A 21876-nucleotide genomic window follows, 5' to 3' on the forward strand; every position below is an offset into this window, starting at 1 on the left:
GGGTATTCTTAAAAGTTACTGATGAAGTGTAGGAATTTTCCCACTAGATGCAATGACAATGTTAATCTGATATTTTAATGAATTAATTTGCTCCTGTGTACTGAGTGGGCCCTCAACAAGATGAAGTTTCCTTTGCTGGTTTGGACAGCAATGTTACATCAATAATTGAATCTGAGTTTACAACCTTAACACACACTAACCACACTCGGTATCTGTTACCCTCTCTTTCCTGGGTTGTATATCCAGTTACTGAAGGGTTGCACTGTTAAATTCCTCCTAATTATTACCTAGACACATTAATTTAGCTGTCCAAAACAATAAGTAACTGTTCCAACACCAAGCTTTCATCATATTTCTGATTGTATTTTCCATTCATTTTCCTGCAGACAAAATAGTACATGCAAGGTTAATGGTGAGTGAGGACAGCTGAGCAAAAACATGTAAGGCATGTACCACTATAGCAAGATGAACAAATATCAGTCAAAGCCAAAGACAATAAATGATTGCCATGGAAATATCTCACCAAATGAAAGTGATTCTAGGGTCTCAGTTATCTGATATGTCCTTTATCAGTATCGACTAGTATGAGTACTGCATTAAGACAGTAAAATTAAATTTGTTTGTAACACAGCATGAAAAAATCATCATTTTTTTTATCTGTCTTTATGGAGTTACTTTGGTTAGCTGAGTAAATGAGTTTAAAAAAAAACTGTAGGCAGCCTTAAGCAGAAATTCTGAAGATGACTGAGGTCATGTGTGGTGTTACGGTTATATACGCCTAGTGGACAGACAACTCGGGAGTTAAAATTTTCAAAAGATATATATCACATAGGTGTGATGCTACAGCCTCCAATCATTTCTTTACCACTAGTTTCAGTGGATGACAGAGAAAAAATATGTCCAAACTATTTTGGACAAATATGATAATAAGGAGACATCTTGCACAAGTGCCGAACCCAGTGTGCACACCTTTTGCTAACTGATATGGAAAAGAGCATCTGTTAAGTGAGTCAATGTTCCATAGGGACTAAATTGTGTTCAAGCACTTCACAAATGATAACATTGTGATTTGACACCATTTAAGAATGTGATCATGCAAAAAATCAGAGACAGACAAAATCTGATTAATATTACTGAATTTAATTGGGTGCCCACATTGCATTTATAGGTCTAATCTCTGAGCTATATGTAGGGGTTCGAGGTTAGATAGATAGATAGACTCGCAAATAGGTAACAACACATAGCAAAAAAAAATCGCTTGTTAAGTTACAAACTAGCGCTCTGATGGGTATATCTTTATGTCTGAGGCAATGAGGTGTCTGCGTCAGTAGTCTAATATTCAGCGTTAACAATGATGCAACTTAGGTTAAAACGTTTTGTAGGATACTGGCAGCATATATTTTGTTCCTTGTTCTACGACATCATTTACACATCCCTAAACCACCAAACACGTCGGACGTATAAGAGAACAATGGGCATAGGCCTACGTGTTTTATTCTGCCTGCAGCACACCATGCACACCTACTGAAACAACAAAACACTGGTTAACTAGTCTTGTCAGGCGCGTTTGACGCTTGACATCAAACTCAACCAAACTACCGTATAGATCTCGATTATAACACGAAGAACCACAGCAATATTGAACCATGGGGGTGTGGGCAGACCTGCGTAGGCCTACATCGTCTTTGTTTCTTTATTTGCGTAATGTGCTAGTCCTAACAAAATTTGCCCATAAAAAGGTGCAGCGCTATGTTGTCAAGGAATAGACAAACTGGAATTTAAGGACTAAATGTAATTTGCTATGAATGGAGATCCGACATGAGAAGAAGCCAACACGGGGGCGCGCGGAGAATGGACTGCTGACGCGACACTATACCAGCATATGTACTTTCTTTCTTTCTTTCTTTCTTTCTTTCTTTCTTTCTTTCAGGCAAACATTTCATTAATTCATTTAATATCTTCAAATGCACAAAACATGTATTTTTTGCTTATTTGAAAGATTGCATATTTGCAGGAAAAACTGATGCCAGGGGTTACAATTTTGCCAGTGCCAGACACGAACGTGTCAAAGGCTTGATATATACTCAGCGAATGACAAACCGCATTAGCCGTCTCACATCTGCAGAAACCGAGTGAGTCGACCTGAATGCTAGTTGCACTGAAAGATAAGAGGTTAGAATAAAACATCACAGAGAAACGGTTCAAAGGCCCAGAAATAGCCTCTTTCATCACCTCTGCTCTGCCATTGGATAGTTTACAGAGTAGCACAAAAGGAGGGACGCACTTGTCAACCTTCTCCTTAATATGGACAACTGTGGTACATGTTGTGCCCATACACCTACAGCCTTTCTGCTACATTACATCATAATGTATATCTATAACATCAAAGATCCTTCAGGGAGACAACGTTTTAGGACGAAACAAAACACCAGATTCAAAGGGAAATATAACACATAATTGGGAATAAAGTGGGCCTAATTGTTCAGAAAAGTTAGCGATATTTACAAATACATCAATACTTTCTTACCTTTAACTCTGAAATTTCTGCAGTCCTCCTTTGAAGAACAAATAAATACAAGTCCAATAAAAATTAGAAAACTGAGCTTGTCAAAAGATCGAGTCGTGAGTGTTGACAGAAATCGAAAAGAATCTGGCAGAGTTCTAGTGGAGTTCTTTGAGCAAAATCGAAATTCACCAGAAATCCTGGACTGGTCTGAGGGGTGAGGTTTTCCGCGGTCCAAGGGACGGACATGCCCTCCGGCGCGTGAATGTGCTTGTGGGTGATACCGCTTCAAGCTTCTGTAGCTGTCTTCTTTGACTATAATATCCAGATGTCAAATATTACTAAGATACAGCTTGTGAAAAACTGCATGGATAATAGTAGGGTAAGACATCGAACGGCATTGGCTAATGTTGGCTACTGCTCGCATTATTTTAACGGTTTTAACATGCGAGGTTTCAGTGTGAGAATTCAATTGGTGAGTTGCGGTAGCTATATGATCCACACAATACCTGCCGCTGGAGTATTGATCGAGGATTGAGAGAGGAGGAGTATATGACCTTGTGACGTGTTCTAAATTGATGGGGGGATTCCTTTTCTATTTTTAGATCTTGGTTGTCGTGAGACTAGCGGGGGTGGATGAAAAGGGTGGGGGCTCGGGGGTTCCCGTGCATCCTTCAGCTGCAGCAAAAACTAATCGTGCTCAAACAATCACGGTCGTTTACTTTAAAGGTTCAGGCTGTATATCATATATAGCAATATAGACAATTTGCAGTCTATCAGTCAACCACCACCTTTGTGTTGCCATAGAAAATTATAGATTGCAATCGTTGTGTTATATGCGTTACTTTGCTTCTTTGCGTAAAACTAGGCTGATGAAACATAACCAACGTATAACATAAAGACAAGCGTTATGCAGACAATACAATCAGCGATTTATGCAAGATTAAAAAGCAATTTTTCCAACGCAGACAATAAACATCCATAACGAAATAAAAATACAGACGTTCAGCAAACGTTTTTTCATGTATGAAATTTTTGGGACGCTGGCTCTGAAGGGGTCTTGTGTTTTTGCTTTGGTAAGCTTAACCAAATATAGGTGAAGCACATCCCTGCGTCTTTTATTAGACCTATTACCTTAGTCTGTCGCACCCAAGAGTACTGTCTGCAATCCTGCGATTTCATTTATTTGGTTAGTTTATGCATGAGCTAAAACTGCTGGTAGAGCACAGTTATAAGCAGAAAAAATTAAAAAGAACCAACTGCTTACTGTTTTCCTTGTCATGTGACATGATATCACGCACAATAGCTGAATTCTGATAGTTTTAAACTGTATCCTTTTCTTGGACATAGTGTCCTTGTATGTTTCACAACCTAGAAATTAATAACAGGTCACTGTGTTGAAGGAGGTTCTCATTCTGTAGAGGACACATAAGAGAGCATGAGAGCTCCTTAAGAATCTCCTCCTGCAGAGGATGCACCAGTGTGTGTATCCTCATGCGGAAAGAGTGTTTCAAGGATCTGTGATGGCGGCCCCACATGCCACTTCATAAAGGTAATTACAGCTCTTACCCTCTCTGGAAATGACTGTTTGAGCAATCACCACCGTCAGCTCTTCAGTGTGAAAATGGCTTTATTATTATTATTTTTATTATTATTTTTATTATCATTATTTTATTTTACACCAAAAACACATTTGCTTATGGGATGAAAAAGAACATATTGACTGACATCCTACAGGAAGGTAATGAATTGATAAAGGATGTCCCAATCATTTGTAATTGTAATTTGTAACTTGGATTAGTCTCATTGCATCTTATCATCATACCATTGTGAAACCTGTGCGGGGATTAAGCAGAACATTTTCAATTGAGCTTGGAATCACTCCTAAACCCAAGGGATGAGACTCAAGTGTAAAGCATGGAGCTAGGCTGGTGCCGTCTGGCTGTTGGGAGCAAGGGTATAAGGGTATCTGAAAGCTCTTGTCCAAAACATGTGAGAGTCATTCTTGGAACCAGCAATTTGCTGCCTCAACTGTTCCTAATTAATGTTTGTACAAGCTCAGGTGGTCTGCATGCTTTTTTTCATCTGTGTTGGCTCTATGCCTCAATCACAGGACAGAAATTTTTGACAGGTACAAGAAGTATCGCCAAAGTACAGCTTGTTGATACGCTTCAGTTATGTAAGCTGACTGGTCAAGGACAAAGACGAGAAATAGACAGACACCATGAGACAGAAAGAGAACAGACAACATTCAATATTCATGATGGTTTTGCTCTATTTTTCATACAGGAGACTGGGGAAATGTGCAATCAAGAGGAATATGGCACAGAAAGCTTGCCAGGTGCAAAATCTAGAAAGACATGCATAAGAAAGCATCCACCAAGTTAACAATAGGCATTTAGGCACGTGGACAGCTCAGAGTGATTAATGAATTCAGCTGACTTACCCAGATCAGTAAATAGTTTGTATGGTGGTCATTCTTCTCAGAGACAACCATTGTAATAATCTATCAAGGGTTTCATCAAGTCAAGGTCACTCCCGAATAGGTCCATCTGCTGTCCAAGGTGACTGTAGTGAATAGTTTCTGCTGTTTTGTCATTGTCAATACACGTGGTCCTTGACAGAGTTAAAAGAAAAAAAGCCTACAGATCAGAATTACAAAATGGAAACAAGGTGTCCTTTATAGGCAAGTCGTGCCCAAAATTTGTATAGTTAGTTACATATCACTATATTTGATTTGACTGAGGATACGTAGTTAAGTGTAGGACATGGGATGAGGTACATTCCTGTGAGGACAGTTTGTCAGGTCATGTTATGCAGTGATTGGTACTGACAGGATACAGTGATGACTGCTGAATCAATGTTAGGAGACAACTGTTCGTTTCATATCCAACAACGTTTCTTAACATTGTGGGATTTTGTGCATCAGTCTTAAGCTTAGGGACCATATTTTGATGTTCAAGTATATGAGCTAAACTTGTTCTGATTAAATTTTATTGTTTCTGCTACTGAAGGTCATAGTAAGGCAAGAGAAACAGTGAAAAAGAGAAGAGTTGTCTGACTCTGAAATGGATAAGACTCAGAGAGAGACACAGAGAGAGAGACAGAGAGAGAGAGAGAGACAGAGAGAGAGAGACAGAGAGAGAGAGAGAGAGAGAGAGAGACAGAGAAAGAGAGAGAGATCTGCTGATGTCCAGGTTGATAATATTGTAATTCAAGTTTAGATTTCATCTTCTTAGGATGCCTCTGTCTTCCATGCTTATTTTCTTTGAAAAGGAAAACTCTTCAAACCGAGCTGTAATAAAGAATAATGGTACTGCTTTTTTGCTGTTAATGAGGTTATAACATAAAATGAAACTATTGTGAACTAGTGCATAATAGCCATAATTATTTTTGCTTTTTTCTCATGCTAATTTATGCTCTTATCTTAACTCTAGATTAATTTTGAAAAGTCAATGTCAACATTTTGGTGTCTATCTTCGTTCTTCAGGAGTGAAATATGATTTCACAGTACATTAGTCCATGCATTCTGTTGGGGCTTTGATCTGCCCTTATTAAGCTCATCTAATGAGTGACTGACTTTCACTGCAAACATGAAGGGCAGTGAGAGAGTCACTCAACTCAAAATCCACATTAGGCCTCAATCAGTCAAACCAATGCTAAATATAGTAATACATTACGAATATTTATTCCTATATTAGAAAAAAATGAGTGTGTAGCACCATCATCCAATCTCACAGTGATCTCATCAGTCAAAGAAATAAAATTATGTTAGTTTCTTCTTTTATACAGGTTATTTGCTCAAGGAACAGCAATTTCAACTAAATTTTAATAATAATAATAATAATAATAATAATTTTCAGGAACAGTAACAGGTTGTTTGGATCTGGGCCTTTGGCCAGGAAAAGTTGAAGCATGAGGTTATGGTTTGTAGCAATAGCTAAATACATTCCATTGGCAGGTAAAAGGGTGTGAATTGTGAGTCAATCAGTTATTGAAGGCTGATGTATGTGTGTGACTGAATCCTTGTTTATTGATTTCAGCTACTGTACATCTTCTCCCCAGTTCAAAATGCTCAGTGATATTTATTGTTCTCTGACAGCAAATACATTTACTGATTCATAAACTTCAGCTTATGATGTTATATAGCTTACACGTGACCTCTGTTCTCTGCTCATCTCATGAGGATTGCCAAGTAAATCAAACAATTTTAAACAAAGTCCATTTTATGGTTTATGTCATTTTGTTCTTTAAGCCGTGATCACTTATAAATTTTAAGGACACATTTCCTGTAGATGGACAGCCTTTTTGGAAAAGATGCAGAATGGCTCCATATTGAGCTACTCACCGCAAACAAAAATGTAACTCATCCCTGCCAAAACTATAACAGAGTTCTAGTGCTTCCCAGGCTTTGTTTTGAAGACTATCTGTGCCTTTAAAATAGCTGCATTGCTGATAAAATCTTTGATTCGAAGCCAGTGAAATTACATGGTCTCTTTGTCACTATACACAACAACAATTAATAATTTACTGTAATTTTTACCAAGTGAAAATTACAATAAGAAGAATTATTGTTTGATATGCCCACTTCCAAAGAAGGTGATATCCACCAGGCCTGTCAGGGAAGAGTTCAGCTTCTTATGGGATGACAGCGTAGTTCACTGAGAGTGAGCAGGGCATAGTCTTACATTGAAGACAAACATTAGGTTACGTCTAGAATTAATGTAACCCGGTGCAGTGAGTGTAGCATATGCATGTCTCTCAGGATCCAATTAATATTAATTGATTGTTCTCTTCAGATTGCCCTAAGGGACCACATGTGGTGATCCAGTCTCAGCAGCGTGGCACCACCTAGTATGAGATCTCCTACCAAGATATCCTTCACAGTGTGAACACTGAATAATTGTGAGGTGGAGCAATCTTTCTGAATATGTCATGGACATATACTGACTTGGTATGACAGATAATTCATCACTGGTAGATAAGCTTGCAGCAACAGAACTATCATACAACATGAACACAGGAAAAAAAAAAAAAAAGCTTTATTTACAACAGCTGATGAACTTTAAAAAGCATTGAGCTACTTAGATATATTAGGTTTTGCGCCTCTCAGTTCTTTCTCACCGTGTACCTCAATACGTAGATCCCTTCTCTGGTGTCTTCTATTCGTGAGCTGAAAAGTAAAGCTTGGATCTGGTGTGTGTAACGGGAATCTCCGGCAAGGGGGCATACCGTTTAGCACAGGCTTTTGACCAGCAGGCGTTGCAGGGGCCCCGGAACGGTGTTGCAGCTCAGCACCACTGCAGAAACACCTCCACTGCAGTCTTAATTATGCATGGCAGCTGTAGTGAGAACACCCACGCATTCACTGGGGAAGTGCAGGGGCAGGGGAAACTAGAGAAGAGGAGTAGAGGAGGTGAGGGTGAAGATTGTTTATGTCTCTCAGAGAAGATCGACGCTGAGAGACTTTCACAGAAACCAGCAGATCTCTCCAAAATGCTCTATCCCTCTTAAACTGAGCTGGGACACAAGGAAGAGACTTAGATGATAACTGATTGGTTAATCAGAGCTGATGGTTTTGAAATCTGCCTCTGGCGAATTTAGCGGTTGTCCCTCAAGTTTATTCAGTCTCATCCTCTTGTTCAGGCTTTGATGTCACATGTGATTCAGAAAACTAATGATGAGGTAAGAGCGCCACTCTTAAGGAAGGGCATCTGGATTTGTACCCTGCAAGTGTGAGAGTTCAATGACATAACATTTTTGTGGTGAAGATCAGACAGATTTTTTTTTTTTAACCTGAAGAAGACTAATCAAAATACAGCTCTCTTTGATCTGTTGTGTGCCCACATATGGCAGCTCAGATTTCAGTTCAAAATGCCATATATATGCTCAAAATGGGCATAATTACAGATAGTTATTTTCAACTCTAGGTTCAAAGGAACTATAACAACAGTGCAGCCATTCACTACACCCTTGACAACATCATTATTATTACCATCATTATGATTTCCACTATACTAGGCTCAAACATTTCAGTTAAAATCAATATGCTGACCTAAAAAAGCTAGTGATCAATAATCACCATGACAGTCTTGAAGTCATGATTCATCGCCAATGTTAATTGCACTGATGCAAAAAACATGCACATAGTTGTTTTCTCTCATTCCCTATGCAAGTTATCTGATAACCAGTCTGTACAATCAGTGACATGAAAAGGTAGGATCTGTAGGAGATCACACATGGATACACTATATTCCCTTTGCAGTTTTTTGTAAATGTAAATAATGTTGTTTGTGGTGTCTTACACCCAAGAGCAGTGAGTGTGTACAATATGTGGCAGCAGGCAGCACATACTCACACAATGGAGACATAGACGAGTCGTCTGGAGCAGCTGGGGTTCGCAGCTGCTATAATTATGTGTCTAAGGCCTGAATACACTTTGTGTGTGTGTGTATGTGTGTGTGTGTTTATGTGTGTGTGTGTGTGTGTGTGTGTGTGTGTGTGCACGTACGTGCGTGTGTGCATGCATATGTGTGTGTATTTGTTTGTGTGTGTGGAAAATAGGTATCTCCTGAACACAGCCTAGAGATCCCAGCCCAGACACAGGAACAGGTATACATGCCCATTCTAATCAACTTCAACAGCCGGCTATAAACACACACTGAACAACTACCTTATAACAGTAATCTTCAAGGCTGATAAACTGATGTCTATGCAAAAAAAAAAAAAGATATGTGTGGCATTATCACGGTGACAGGACAAAGACATAAGAAAATTCTGTTACTGTCAATACACAGTCCAAGTTTTAATTTAGTTGCAGATAGCAGCTGCTCTGGTACTTACTGCAAATTAAGAATTTATTATATAGTAGCATCATATTCTGGCAATCACAAGCCAGTCTTTTCTGTGATTGAACTTAATTTCCATCTCTCTCTCTCCCTCTCTCTATCTATCTATCTATCTATCTATCTATCTATCTATCTATCTATCTATCTATCTATCTATCTGTCTGTCTGTCTGTCTGTTTGTCTGTCTGTCTATCTATCTATCTATCTATGTGTATATATATATATATATATATGGGTTTTTTTTCTCTCTCTCTCTCTGTCTACTCCACGCATACACACAAGCCCATGCACATACCATACTGTGTAATCTTTGCATTAGCTCAAAAAAGAAAATACTTATCTATCTCCCTCTAGTGGTATAAAAATAGAATTGCACCCTAAAAGTTTTTGCTTTTCGGCCCACCAGCACCATCCACTGATTATAGCTGTTCATTACCAGCATTGCATGTCAAGAAGACTTTTCTATTTTTATAAACCCCAAACACAGACACATTCTGATAGATCCCAGACACAGTCTTAAAAACTGGCCTTGTATTGCATGGTATTTTAGTCTCCAACATTTTAAAACTGACATCAGTGAATTTTAGATTGAAGTTTCAATAATATATCTTGTAAGAGAATCTGAGAATCTGAATAAAAAATGTCTCTGAAACCCACTGTGACTGCTGTAAAACTGTTGTGAACCATATTTGGTATTTGATCTCTCACAGAGATCTCTTATATTTGATCTCAGTGATCTTTCCTCTCCACATAACATTTGGCTAAAATGTAAACCATAATGATAACCATTTACTTTGACAATGCTCAGTTAAGGTATCTGAACAAAGGCAATTGTGTGAAAGTACTATAGGATGATGTTTGTATCTGAACCTTGAATGGCTCCTGGATTTTCCACAGAACCCACAGATATGGTGTTTTAAGAAACTTGTCTCTATACTCACTGCTCTGAACTCACTTAATGTGATGAAGTTTCTTTGCTGTGATCATGAGCTAAAACTTTGCTCTGCAAAACAATCTGCTGAAGTTCTCAGTACAATCGATATGTCTTCCTTAAATAAACAATATCTGTAATCTCCAAGGCAAATATTTCTGTTAAAGTAATTAAAAAGACCAAATTTATCTTATTTTTCAAAAAAGCATTAATTATTATTAATCAGTAATCAGTGAATTGATCTGATTAATATTTTTATGAACGATCTCCTGTAAAATTGGTTCTTTTGTCCTCTTGCATCCATAGAAGATTAATTTCCCTCCAGTTATCACTCAAGCATGACCACTAATCACTCAAACATGCTTACAGCAAGTTTTTATTACGTCAGGGAGAATGAACACTATCTCCATTACAAATACTTAATCATAAATAAATAGTCTTACATTAATCCAAACTGCTGATTTTTCTGCGGCTAAAAGCATAATTCAGTTAACCTAGGAGTGAATAAGAGTGATGTACATTTTTAATAATTTAAGCAGAAATAATTTAAATATTTGGATATTAAATCCAACTGTGGTCAATCCATTCACAGAAGTGGTGGTTGGAGCTACATAAGCTCTCCCAGTGGTTGAGAGAGTGGACGTTTAGCAATACTGTATCAGTTCACTCATGGTACACCCCGATCGGCAGCATACCCCAGCAGGTCCCACATCTCGTCGGGATCGAGGGGAGGCACTGAGCCCCTCTGAGGCGGTTGAATGCTCCATCTCATCTTTAAGCCTGTGATGATTAGAGGCTGAATTCTCTGTCACGCTCATCCAAGCTACCACTTGGTCCAGGTGTGGTTCGTTCTCACTTCTCTCTGTGCCTCTCAGGTGGTCAGAGGGGACACTGTTGAACCAACCCAACAGCTCATCTGCAGAACAACAACAACAAGCATTACAGTGTACTGTTACAGTGCACAACAAGAAGTACTATAGTGTACTGTTACAGTTTACAGTAACAAGCAGTATAGACAGATAACTATCTGTCAAAACCACTGTCAAAATTCAGGTGCTTTTTGCTGCCTGTATCTGTAGTAAACAGCAAGCAGAGATGATTGTAGACTGTATTAAGTGAGGATAAACCCAATGTTTGTCAAAGGCCTGTAGAAATTGCACTTACTGTTATGGTTGATCTGAGGTTCCACAAACTGAGGTGCGTGACGCCTCAGTCTGGAACTGCCACACGACGCGACCATCATTCGAATGAACTCTCGACCACACAGCTTGACCCTCACGTTCTGACCGTGAGTCTCATAATTCTCAAAGATAAGAAGAATTGTGAGAGGCACAAGCCATTTTGAGTTCATGTTGTGTTATCTGAAGAGAAACTAAAATAATCCAAGCAGATGCCTTGCTGAATACACTCTGTGGTCGTGTCCTAAGATGCCTCATACTACCTGTGGAGAGTTTATATACCCCTTCATACATGTATAGTATCTGATGGCGGACACTGGGCCTTGGCAAAGATATCTGTGAAGATCCAGAAAGGCCTTGAGTATAGAAAAACACGTTCTGATCTCAGAATGTCACAGACCCCCTCAAGGTTGGAACTCTCTTCAGATAAAGACATGTCAAATGGTGATATACTGCATGGAGCGAGGTCAAGGAAAGTTTGACAATCTAAAACTTATTTCTTTCTTATTTATAAAGGGGGGTTTCATAAAGCAGTGGTGAATGAGAAGCTGTCAATGTGTTTGGCTGACTCTGTAGTTCCATATCTTTTGGGATTCATTTACATCTTTATGTTTATTATGAATAAATCACAGTTATGTACTTTGTCTGTTTATTAATGTTCTCTTTGTTAAACCAATGCTGAATTTTTAGGACGCTGGACAACTTTTCTTTGGTTAGTATTCTCAGTAATAATAACCCTTTGTTGCAGCTATGCCATAATTTATCCTCACAAATGCAATAGTAGCTGAATGTTGTATAATCATTGTATAATCATTACGTTCAAGGGTAAAGATTTGCGCATGCACTGACGCAATCCTCTCAGATTCTCATACGTCTAAAATATGACCAGGACACTTTACGTAGCATTCAGACGGAGAAAGTGACGGTGCACAGTTATGACTGACAGTTGACTGTTTCAAAAGCTCGTAAAAACTGAAATTCTGAACTGGCTTTGTTTCATAGTTTCACAATTTAAGGCATTTTGACAAAGTCGTAAACACAGATATCAAGACATGATATGCACATTTAGTGAGACAAAGCTATAACCCTCTCTGAAAAGGCTTTCAACTGATCATTTTAAATACATCGTAACAAGTGCTGTCTACCAACTCGAGAAATTTCAAGTCATGTACGATAATGACTGGATTATCAGTTAAGATCGGTGGCATTTGACCATGCACAGATGCACTCCTTTTCAGTTTCATACATCTAAAAAGTGATCAGGACACTGAATGTAGAATTTTAAAAATTTAGTGACGGATGCTGTAACGCTGCACAGTCATGGCTGTTGTTTCAAAAGTGCTGCTATCTTTACTCCTGGGTACTGTAATGCAAAACCTGAATCATGTCACCACACCATGTCTCATCACTTCACATTAATTACGATGTTTATGTCAATTTCTGAATTCTAAAACTGTACTTCCTTGAGGGAAACATAAACAAACAGATTGTCTCAGCGAAATAAGAAGTTGAGCTACTGCGTAAATCCAGCTGTGAAATGATTGCAGTCGTATCTGTCATGAAATCCCAACTCCTGATTCCCTGCTGTTAATGCCATGAGGCTGAGGCTGCGTTTTAAACGAGTCAGAATCCAACAGCACGCAACTGTCAGGAGTTCACGTCCCTATGGCCCATGTATTTAATTGATGTTGAACTCACTATCCAAGACACAAGTGTCCTGGAGCTTTCTTATCCTTAAATCCTATTAGACATTAAGTCGGATCGCTAGACTTCCGTCACATCCCACACTGACTTTCATGCACATGACAGTATTTAAAGAATATTTATGTAACGGACATGTTTATATTACAGATACAAGACTTAATCTCCTCTCTGATTAACTGCTCATACAAATACAATGCATTTTACACAATGATGTATTTTATGCCGGTAAAGACGATTTTAGGATTAATTATTTGCACTGACAGAAAGGACTCTCACAAAGGATGTGATGGACCCTTTTTTTTCAAACAGCTACAGTATAGCAACATGTAAATAAAACATCTCAGAAAAACAAATGTTTCTGAGATTTGAAAGGTATACTTTGTGTTTATATGTACTGTTACACATTGGCTGCTGTGAAAAAGCCTCTACAGTCTGACATATAAGGTGAAAAGACATACCATAAAGGACCTGTAAGACTTGTAAACCCTGAACATGATAAATGAATGAATTAATTCATTAACCAAATAGCAATATCATTTAATTCTATGCAAAATTACTGCTCCAGTCTTGGAAGACTTTTGGAGGATTTTATTAAGTGTGTTGCTGGGTCTTTCCTAAGGTGTTAGACATGATTTCGTGTGCAGTAAATATGTACAATATGGAAAACATGCACCCTGAAACTTTTTTTCAGTTCTTTAAATCTACATTACATCCTATGACAATCTTAGATAGTTCTCAATCAATGCATTCCAGATTGTTGTACCTGTAAAGAGAATGTCTTGTTGTTTGTCCTTTGAAGTAATAATTTGTCCAGTGATTGATAAAAGTATAGAAGAGAAAGATAATCAAATAATTGTGATCCTCTGAGTTGCCATGTAATTTTAAATGCAAGTGTTTGAAACCTTCTTGAAGTCACTATTGCTTTCAGGCCTGTGCAAATGTACTGTACAGGTTTTTCAACTAATTAAAATGTTCTCTATATTAAAGGATGTGTCCCATTAAAAACAAAAAAAAAGAATATCAGAAAATCTTGCAAGTGTCATCACTTTCAGGTTGATCAATGAGAATCCAACCGCAACATGATTAGGTCCAGTCTTTATATGGTTTTGAAAGGCCACACAAGGGTTCATTTTTCTCTACAGCATCAATCAAAATATTAAGACCTTGAATTCTTATAACTGCAAGCTGGGGCCTGAGGAACAAAATGTCAACACTTTATTAAGAAATGTCTGACTTCCATCTTCCTTTACTGTTGTTACTGTCTGTTGGGCAGACTGTTGTTTCACCGTTGTGATGAAAGATTTCAAAGGTTGTCTGAAGGTTTCTTTAGAGTTGTAGACAGGCCTACATCATGACAGCCAAGGTTCACGTGCCTTGACAGTTAGCGGTCAAGGTTCCCGGCGTGAGTGAATTATTCAGTCCATGCATGCTGTCTTAGCGTTTATTTTTAGAGATCAATCCAACGGGGATCATTGACGATGTGCCATTTGTAAGCTAGATTAAAGCTAATGACTTAACTTCCCTTATCCGGGCGGAAGGTTTGCTTGTCTCTTGTTAGCAGTGCCTCTTGATGCCCTATTTAATTCATCGCAGCAAGGGAAGAAAAGCCATCTTAACAAGGCGAGGGGGACGTCTCTGGCGCTCAGTGCTGACACTGGCGTGTACGGTGTCCATTTTCCTCATCAGAGTCCTCAGCAGTGGGTTCAAAGCAATTTTCAAACTTCCGTCGGAGGCGTTTCTTAAGCTGCAGGGTTCGCTGGACATTGGTGTGTGTGCACTCCTGGGCCTTCAGCTTGGCATAATAGTCAGAGAACTTGTTAAAGAGAATAGAAATAGGCATGCCATTCAAAATGATCCCAAATGAAATGCAGCCAAATGCAACAATACGACCAAGGTAGGAGATAGGCACCACATCGCCGTAGCCAACAGTTGAGATGCTTACCTATAAGGGGGCAAAAAACATATGATTGCTTGGTTTAGAGTTAGGAGCGTTTGCTCTGTCAGAATAAAGATCAAAATCTTCAATTTATCTGTTTTCAGTCTCATGGAATATGTTATCTATCTCAGAAATCTATACTGATGTCATTGAAATCTACAGAGTATTCTAAGAAATCAGCAAGGATATGTAGAGGGGTATGTGTGTCTCGGATTTTTTAATACTAAATTCAATACTTTGAATTTAAACTTGGACTGAGAAAGACACTGAGAAAAGTGCTCAGTTGTTCATAAACCTATTCAACAAATTTTAACATGTTTCTTATGCCATGTAGTCATTAACACAAGCTATATATTACATAGAAAATAATTATCATGCTGGCAAGTATAAACCTGGCTGAAACCTGGGAGAAAACAAATATTAGACAACTGTAAGAAATATGTTCATTTCTGTCATTAATTACAACAATGAATTTTCAAGTATTTGATAACATGTCTTGGGATTTTAACAAATCTCCAGGAATCTGAGAAATAATCTAACTTTCCCAGTTAATGTAGACGCCTTCAACTGAAAGGCATTATGTGGCATTACAGAAGATTAAACACAGCTGCCAGAGGATGAAGTCTAAATTTCCTAAAATGGAAATGGAAGCTAAATGCCTTCACACATCAAGTTCAAAATGCACAGTAGCACACAAGTAAATAAACACGGACAAAATACATTGAGATCAGATTTGTATGAATTTAAAATACTATTATACAAAGCTAAACCTGAGGTTAAAAGGGATCAAAGAAGATATCTAAACACAGCTTATTTGTTTGTTTATGTCTAATCATCACAGAAAATATTTATGGGATCCTAGTTATTTTACTTTATTTTATTTAAACTAAAACAAATGAGTGAAAATTCTGCAAATTTCACCAGCAAGAATGCCTTTGATACTGTCTGTAATAATGAAAAAAAAATTACATTAAATGAAATCATATTCACTCACCGCAGCCCACCACCAGGCATCAGGTATACTGCTGAAGGGAGTGCCAGCTACGTCATGCTCCACAGAATGCATCAGGGCAGAGAATGTGAAGATACCCATAGTGATAAAGAGGAAAAGGCAGCACACTTGCTCAAAACATTGCCGTAGAGTGAATCCAAATGCCCGCATGCCTGTCGAATGCCTTGCCAGCTTCAGGATTCGAAAGATTCTCATGAGTTTAACGACTTTGAGCACTTTGCTGACCTTACTGACTCTGGCCATTGTCTTGAGGTCATCTTGGACGTTGAGGTCTTCCTGGTCGGCAAAAGCCTCAAATATCAGTTGGATGAAATAGGGCATGACAGCCACTAAGTCTACAAAGTTAAGTGCACTCTTCAGAAAATGCAAAATATCACATGTGGTCAAGAGACGGAGGAAGTACTCGAAGGTAAAGAAAAGAATCGAAGTGATCTCTATACATTCCATGTAGGTTCTACCATAGATTTTGTAGGTTTTCAACTCGCTTACAGTGTTGAGAGTCATTGCCACAATAGAGATTAGGACAAAGAGGCTGGAGAATACAGCAAAGGCCTTGGCTGACAGTGAAGAGTATGGGTTCTCCATCAGGTCCCAGAGAGACTTCCGGAGGCCACCTAAAAACATGGTCTTGAAACGTTCCTCATTGTGCATGGGCTCTATTTCAGCCATCAGCTCCCTATTCACTTTCAACTGTTCCCTCAGTTCATCCACTTTCTCCTCATAGAGAATGCGGCAGCAGCGCGGAGTATCCTTCAAACTCAGGCCCCAGAACTCCATCTCTTCCTCAAAATTGATAGGGCACAGACTCTCCATAACCCAAAGTGCATTGCTATAGTAGAAGTGAAAGATGTAATGAAAGAAGGTGGGGTCCCGGTCAAAGAAAAACTCATTGGTAAGCACACAGTAGTCATCGCAAAGTGTCAGCTGCTTGACAGGATCAGTACATAAAGCTAAGGAGCCTATCCTGGTTTTAGGATATCGGATAGCAAGATGCTTCGGAATATTAAAGACCTTACCACCTACATTAATGTTGATAGTGCGCGAGTGTCTGTTGGGAAACTTTGGTTTTTCTCTCTCCTTGTTTTTCTCATTTTCCGCATTTTGCGATCCCTCTAATTTGTTTGCTGGGCTGTCCAAGTTGTCCATGGACGTCCATGGTTTCACAGAACTGTCTTGTGAAAAAGGAAAGGCACTTTCCTCTTCGTCAATGCTCTGCGAAAAGCTTCCAATTTTAATACTGGCAAAAAGGCTTGAGCGCCTTTTCTTCAGCTTTTTGAGATGTTCTCTTGGGGGATCCATTATTGTAGTTCCTCAAAGAAAAATTAATTAAGCGTTAGGACATCCCTCCTTAGACTATATCGGTCTGCAGTAAGCCGTGTCAGTATCTGAACACTGGAAAAAAGTCAATTCTGTATCTCAAGTGTTCTTGTTCCATTTTCCTTGGAGTTGTTTCCCTGTTTGTAGTCCAAACGAAGTACAAATGAACTAAAATCAGCCTCTTTTCCTTTCCCTGGTAGTATTTTACAGACACATTAGTTAACAAGGGGGAGAGAAAAAGCAAGTGTATTTGTTTCAGCTTCCCGGGAAGATCAAGAGCATGAGCTGGGGATTTCACCCCACCTCACTCTTGTCTTAATCTCATTGCTGTTCTTTCTGTCTGAACAGAGTTAAAAATACTGTCATGGAGATTAGTGTTGTGATTTAAGGATTGGGTCCTTGGAGGAGGAATGGCAAAGTGGAAGCAGTAGTTATGGGCTTGTGACCAAGTCATCAGAAATTTTCCAGGAGACTTTAGTTTATGTTGACTCTAGGATAGCTATGAATCCCATCTGTTGTCTAATCTGACGAATGTAAACAAATTACTTTCAAAGACCTGTACTGTCATCCTTTAATCCTGGAGTGACTCAATCTTAAACAGCATGCCTCCTTTTTTTTCCTTTTAATTCCATTTACTCAAAGATAAAATCTGCAAAGGCAATAAAGTACACTAATATTTTCAAACGCTCTTTCCCACTGTATAAATCCAAGAAAATGATATGATGGTAATGACAGAACTCAATCAGAATACATCAGAAAGGACACAAGGACATGAGAATTATACAAGTTATGAGAATTATACAATTATACAAGCACATTTTTTGGAAGGCTGTTATAATCACACAAGAAGTGCGTCTGTAAAATCACTACACTATGGATCGCATTGTCTATCATTAATAGGTTCTGAGTTGGCTGTTCCAAGGTTACTATAAGTGTACACTGGGGAAAGGTGAAAGTGATTCTGAGCACAAATATTAAAAAATGAGATGACTAAGAATTTCAGGATCCCAAATCAAACCTGGCATAATCCCACAGAGAAAAGGAAGTGGGACAGGCAAGAGAACTTTGGCTTTGTGCTTCAACAAAGTGGCTAATCACCTTATGCTCTTCAAACTAGTTACTCAAGGCTCAGTGACTTATATATTGTGATTACAGTTACATTCAGGTAACTGTAACCTAAATATAATAATATTTACAATAATACTATTATGCTTCTGGTGAAAAGTAATATTTATTATTTAAAAGTTCTATAAATTTCTCAATAGTTCATATTGTGAGATGCAATTTCAAATGTTCCCCTATTTATACTAAGGGCCGAAATTGATTGCACATCCATGCCAGTAATGAAGGCATGTTCTCATAACTAAAACTCTCTTTTTAAAAATGAAAATTAATTGGTAAAGTTCACAGAGGTAATAAACATGAGGAGCATTTTCCAACATCAAAGAAAAGTGTGAATTTTTTTTAAGTATTTCACCATTTAGTAATTAAGCATTTTCAACATTTAATAAGCATGTGATCGTTATGCCAAGACATGTACATATTTGTCATTGTTATTTTGTGAGCGGAATTTTCCAAGAGAAATGGCAAGTAGTATCAAAAATCCCACTGTGTCATACTGACCACACATTCTTGAAACTCCTCCATTTTATGAAGGCCTGTCAATACTACCCAGAAAATGTCTTCATTATAGCTATGATTAGATTATGGGATGCAGTCTGACATAGGTTTTCTCACTGGAAGTAACACACAGGCTGTTTCCAGATGACAAATGAAGTTTCGAACTCCATGAGTCCCATAGTTCATTAACGCAACACATCCAGTCAGGTTTATCAGAGTACAGCGTTTATCTTATTTGATTGCACAACACTGCACTGTGCTGCCGCCCTGTGGTTATCTGGAAGTATTTCTTTACGCGCACGCTAGAATTAAATCAAGGGTATACTAAGGGTATATTTAATCAGCTGGCTGGATTGAATTAAAAGTCAAGACTGAGCAGACGTTGGAAGATTCTTATTGTACAGTCAAGCTTTTCTTGTCCAGCGAGAAATCTAACTGAAAAATTCCTCCTGAAGAAAAGCCCTCTCATCGGCAATCTGTTGCTTTTGATTGTGAAGTTTAAGAAAGGTTGGGAGACATTGATATCAAAGTTGATAGTCAATCAGTTTCACAACAGTCATTGATCACCTAGTCACGTCCTGTTGAACTTGGAACAAGTTACCCCGTTACCCTCGTTTCATATCGGGTTTGCCTTTGCCTCTACATTTCGACAGTGAAGGTAGAATTTCAGTGGATAAGCCGCCCCGAGAAGCGCATAAAGAGCGGAACATCTATAAGGACTGAAACCGGAACCGGAAATACTACGGAAACAGAATATTAAAATGATTCTTTTATCAATAAATTTAGTGTGCGACAGTGGAATATGAATAAAATGTAACATTTATAACTTCAAAAATATGCAAAATTAAATATAACATAGATTTGGAAAACGTATATAAAACGCCTCCGAAACCACGTGACTTCCTTTCCGAATCAAGCTGCCATCATGGACGCCAGCCGCGTGCAACCCATCAAGCTAGCAAGAGTAAGAAAACAATTAATTGTCGAGTTTAATTGCCAGATGTTTCTCTAAAATGTTTGATTACGGGATACTTAATATTATAGCTTCCCTTCTGGTGTTTTTGATCTAAGTTTACTGTCGTAGTTAAGGGTGAAATTTTCAAATCGCTAACACGACAAACAAGCATGGAACCTTATCTGTTAGCGAGACAGCTTTCTCCCTTCACTATGTTAGCACATTTGGCTTCGCTCCATAACGTGTAACGTTGTAAACAATTTGCTGTATTAACACCATTGCCAGTGGTTCTGACTTAAACCCTTGTTTGAAACTTAAGTATCTTACTTCTATCCGTGTTTGTGTCATTTTAGGTAACCAAGGTGCTGGGAAGAACTGGATCCCAGGGACAGTGTACTCAAGTAAGATTGAAATGCGGTTATAGTTCTTTATTTTTTAACATGGGCTGATATGAAATCTATCCAATTACGTTTTCTTCGTTTAAAATTTGATTGATGCTTCGACAGCACCCCAAGTATCTTTATACTATATTCAAGCCTTCAAACGCCGAAATTAATCAAATAATTGCTTTTGTTCTCTACCTCTTAATACATAGTGTGTGTGCGCGTGTAAATACGCATATGTATACACATATAGGCAGACTATAGTCAGCCACAAACATGACCATAGTATATCTGGCTTCCATACTTTATAAAACCTAGAATTCATTCTGGTGATTCAAACTTATTGGTCAGCAGCATGAGGAATTGATGAATGATTTTATCAACTTGGCATTAAATGAATTAATTTATTTTCAAATGTTATTTTAGCAATATTATGAGAATACAGGCAGCAATGTGGATGTTGCATTTTCAGGCTTGGTTTGAAGAAAAATGAGATGTATATTGCTCCATGCAGACAGGAATGATTTTTAGCATTATGGTAATGAAGTATCCACAACATGATACAGTGAAAATTTACAGGATTTTTGGGATCAACTGAGAAAGTACTGATCCAGGGATCCCAAGAAAGCACTGGATGTAGCAAAGTCTCTCATGTCCCAGATTTTTAGAATGAAAATGGTAGAACCTGCAACAGTCCTTAAGTTGTTTAGAACAAGATGAATGATTTCTGATTCCCACCCCCCCCAGGTGCGAGTTGAGTTCATGGACGACAGCAATCGCTCCATCATCAGGAACGTGAAGGGCCCTGTGAGGGAAGGCGATGTACTGACACTGCTAGAGTCTGAAAGAGAGGCCAGGAGGCTTCGCTAGGTAAGGAAACAAAAGAGATGCTCTCTAAGAGCGTTAACGCACAGCTAATGAATGTTTAGACTTGATCAGTTTTGTGAAATAGATCATAGCCATTTTTAACTCATGGTCCTGACCTTTGTGGCTGTTGTGCACAGAGGGTTACCGTGGCTAGGTCATGTCCAACCTGTGTCTTTCATGTACTGGCCAAATTTGGAGTGGGGTGCAACTGTATTGTGCAAGATTTGTATGGTTACTTATTGTTAGCACAGTATTGATGTTCATGATGTGGTTTGAGCATAGTTTTGTTGCTACTGAAGTGAAAAACAGATTTCTCTCCTGAAGTTCAAGTGAGGTTAAAGAATTTCTTTGAATGCGATTGATAAAGGTGGGGGCCTAACAGATCTTACTAAATGTTACGTGCGCCCCTGTGTTTCTTATGTAAATTCTTGTAGGGATATGACATCATGAATGTTATATCTCAAAATAATATGAATTTTTTTTTTCTCTTTTTGCAGTGGATTTGTGAAAATCGGATGCCAAACCAGTTCTCGTGGAGCAAATAACAACAGCTCATGCATAACATGATCATTCAATGACACATGTTCTGTTTCAAATAAAATCCTTTTGACATTACATGTCA

General features: G+C 38.4%; 3 protein-coding genes across 3 annotated transcripts; 1 reads left to right on the forward strand and 2 right to left on the reverse strand.

Moving 5' to 3' along the window:
• Window positions 1–10926: 10926 nt before the first annotated feature.
• On the reverse strand, window positions 10927–11633 carry insl3 (insulin-like 3 (Leydig cell)). The gene is made up of 2 exons (XM_030774698.1): window positions 11447–11633; window positions 10927–11198 (listed from the first exon to the last, which is right to left on the reverse strand). The coding sequence occupies exons 1-2, from the start codon at window positions 11631–11633 to the stop codon at window positions 10927–10929; spliced, it is 459 nt and encodes a 152-aa protein (XP_030630558.1).
• Window positions 11634–14806: 3173 nt separating this feature from the next.
• Window positions 14807–17411, reverse strand: LOC115813238 (potassium voltage-gated channel subfamily V member 2). The gene is made up of 2 exons (XM_030775854.1): window positions 16095–17411; window positions 14807–15106 (listed from the first exon to the last, which is right to left on the reverse strand). The coding sequence occupies exons 1-2, from the start codon at window positions 17409–17411 to the stop codon at window positions 14807–14809; spliced, it is 1617 nt and encodes a 538-aa protein (XP_030631714.1).
• A 2543-nt stretch (window positions 17412–19954) lies between these two features.
• Window positions 19955–21876, forward strand: rps28 (ribosomal protein S28). The gene is made up of 4 exons (XM_030775532.1): window positions 19955–20013; window positions 20358–20405; window positions 21135–21257; window positions 21752–21876. The coding sequence occupies exons 1-3, from the start codon at window positions 19975–19977 to the stop codon at window positions 21255–21257; spliced, it is 210 nt and encodes a 69-aa protein (XP_030631392.1). The 5' UTR covers window positions 19955–19974; the 3' UTR covers window positions 21752–21876.

The sequence above is a fragment of the Chanos chanos genome, chromosome 5 (assembly GCF_902362185.1).
Source record: "Chanos chanos chromosome 5, fChaCha1.1, whole genome shotgun sequence".
Lineage (NCBI taxonomy): Eukaryota > Metazoa > Chordata > Actinopteri > Gonorynchiformes > Chanidae > Chanos > Chanos chanos.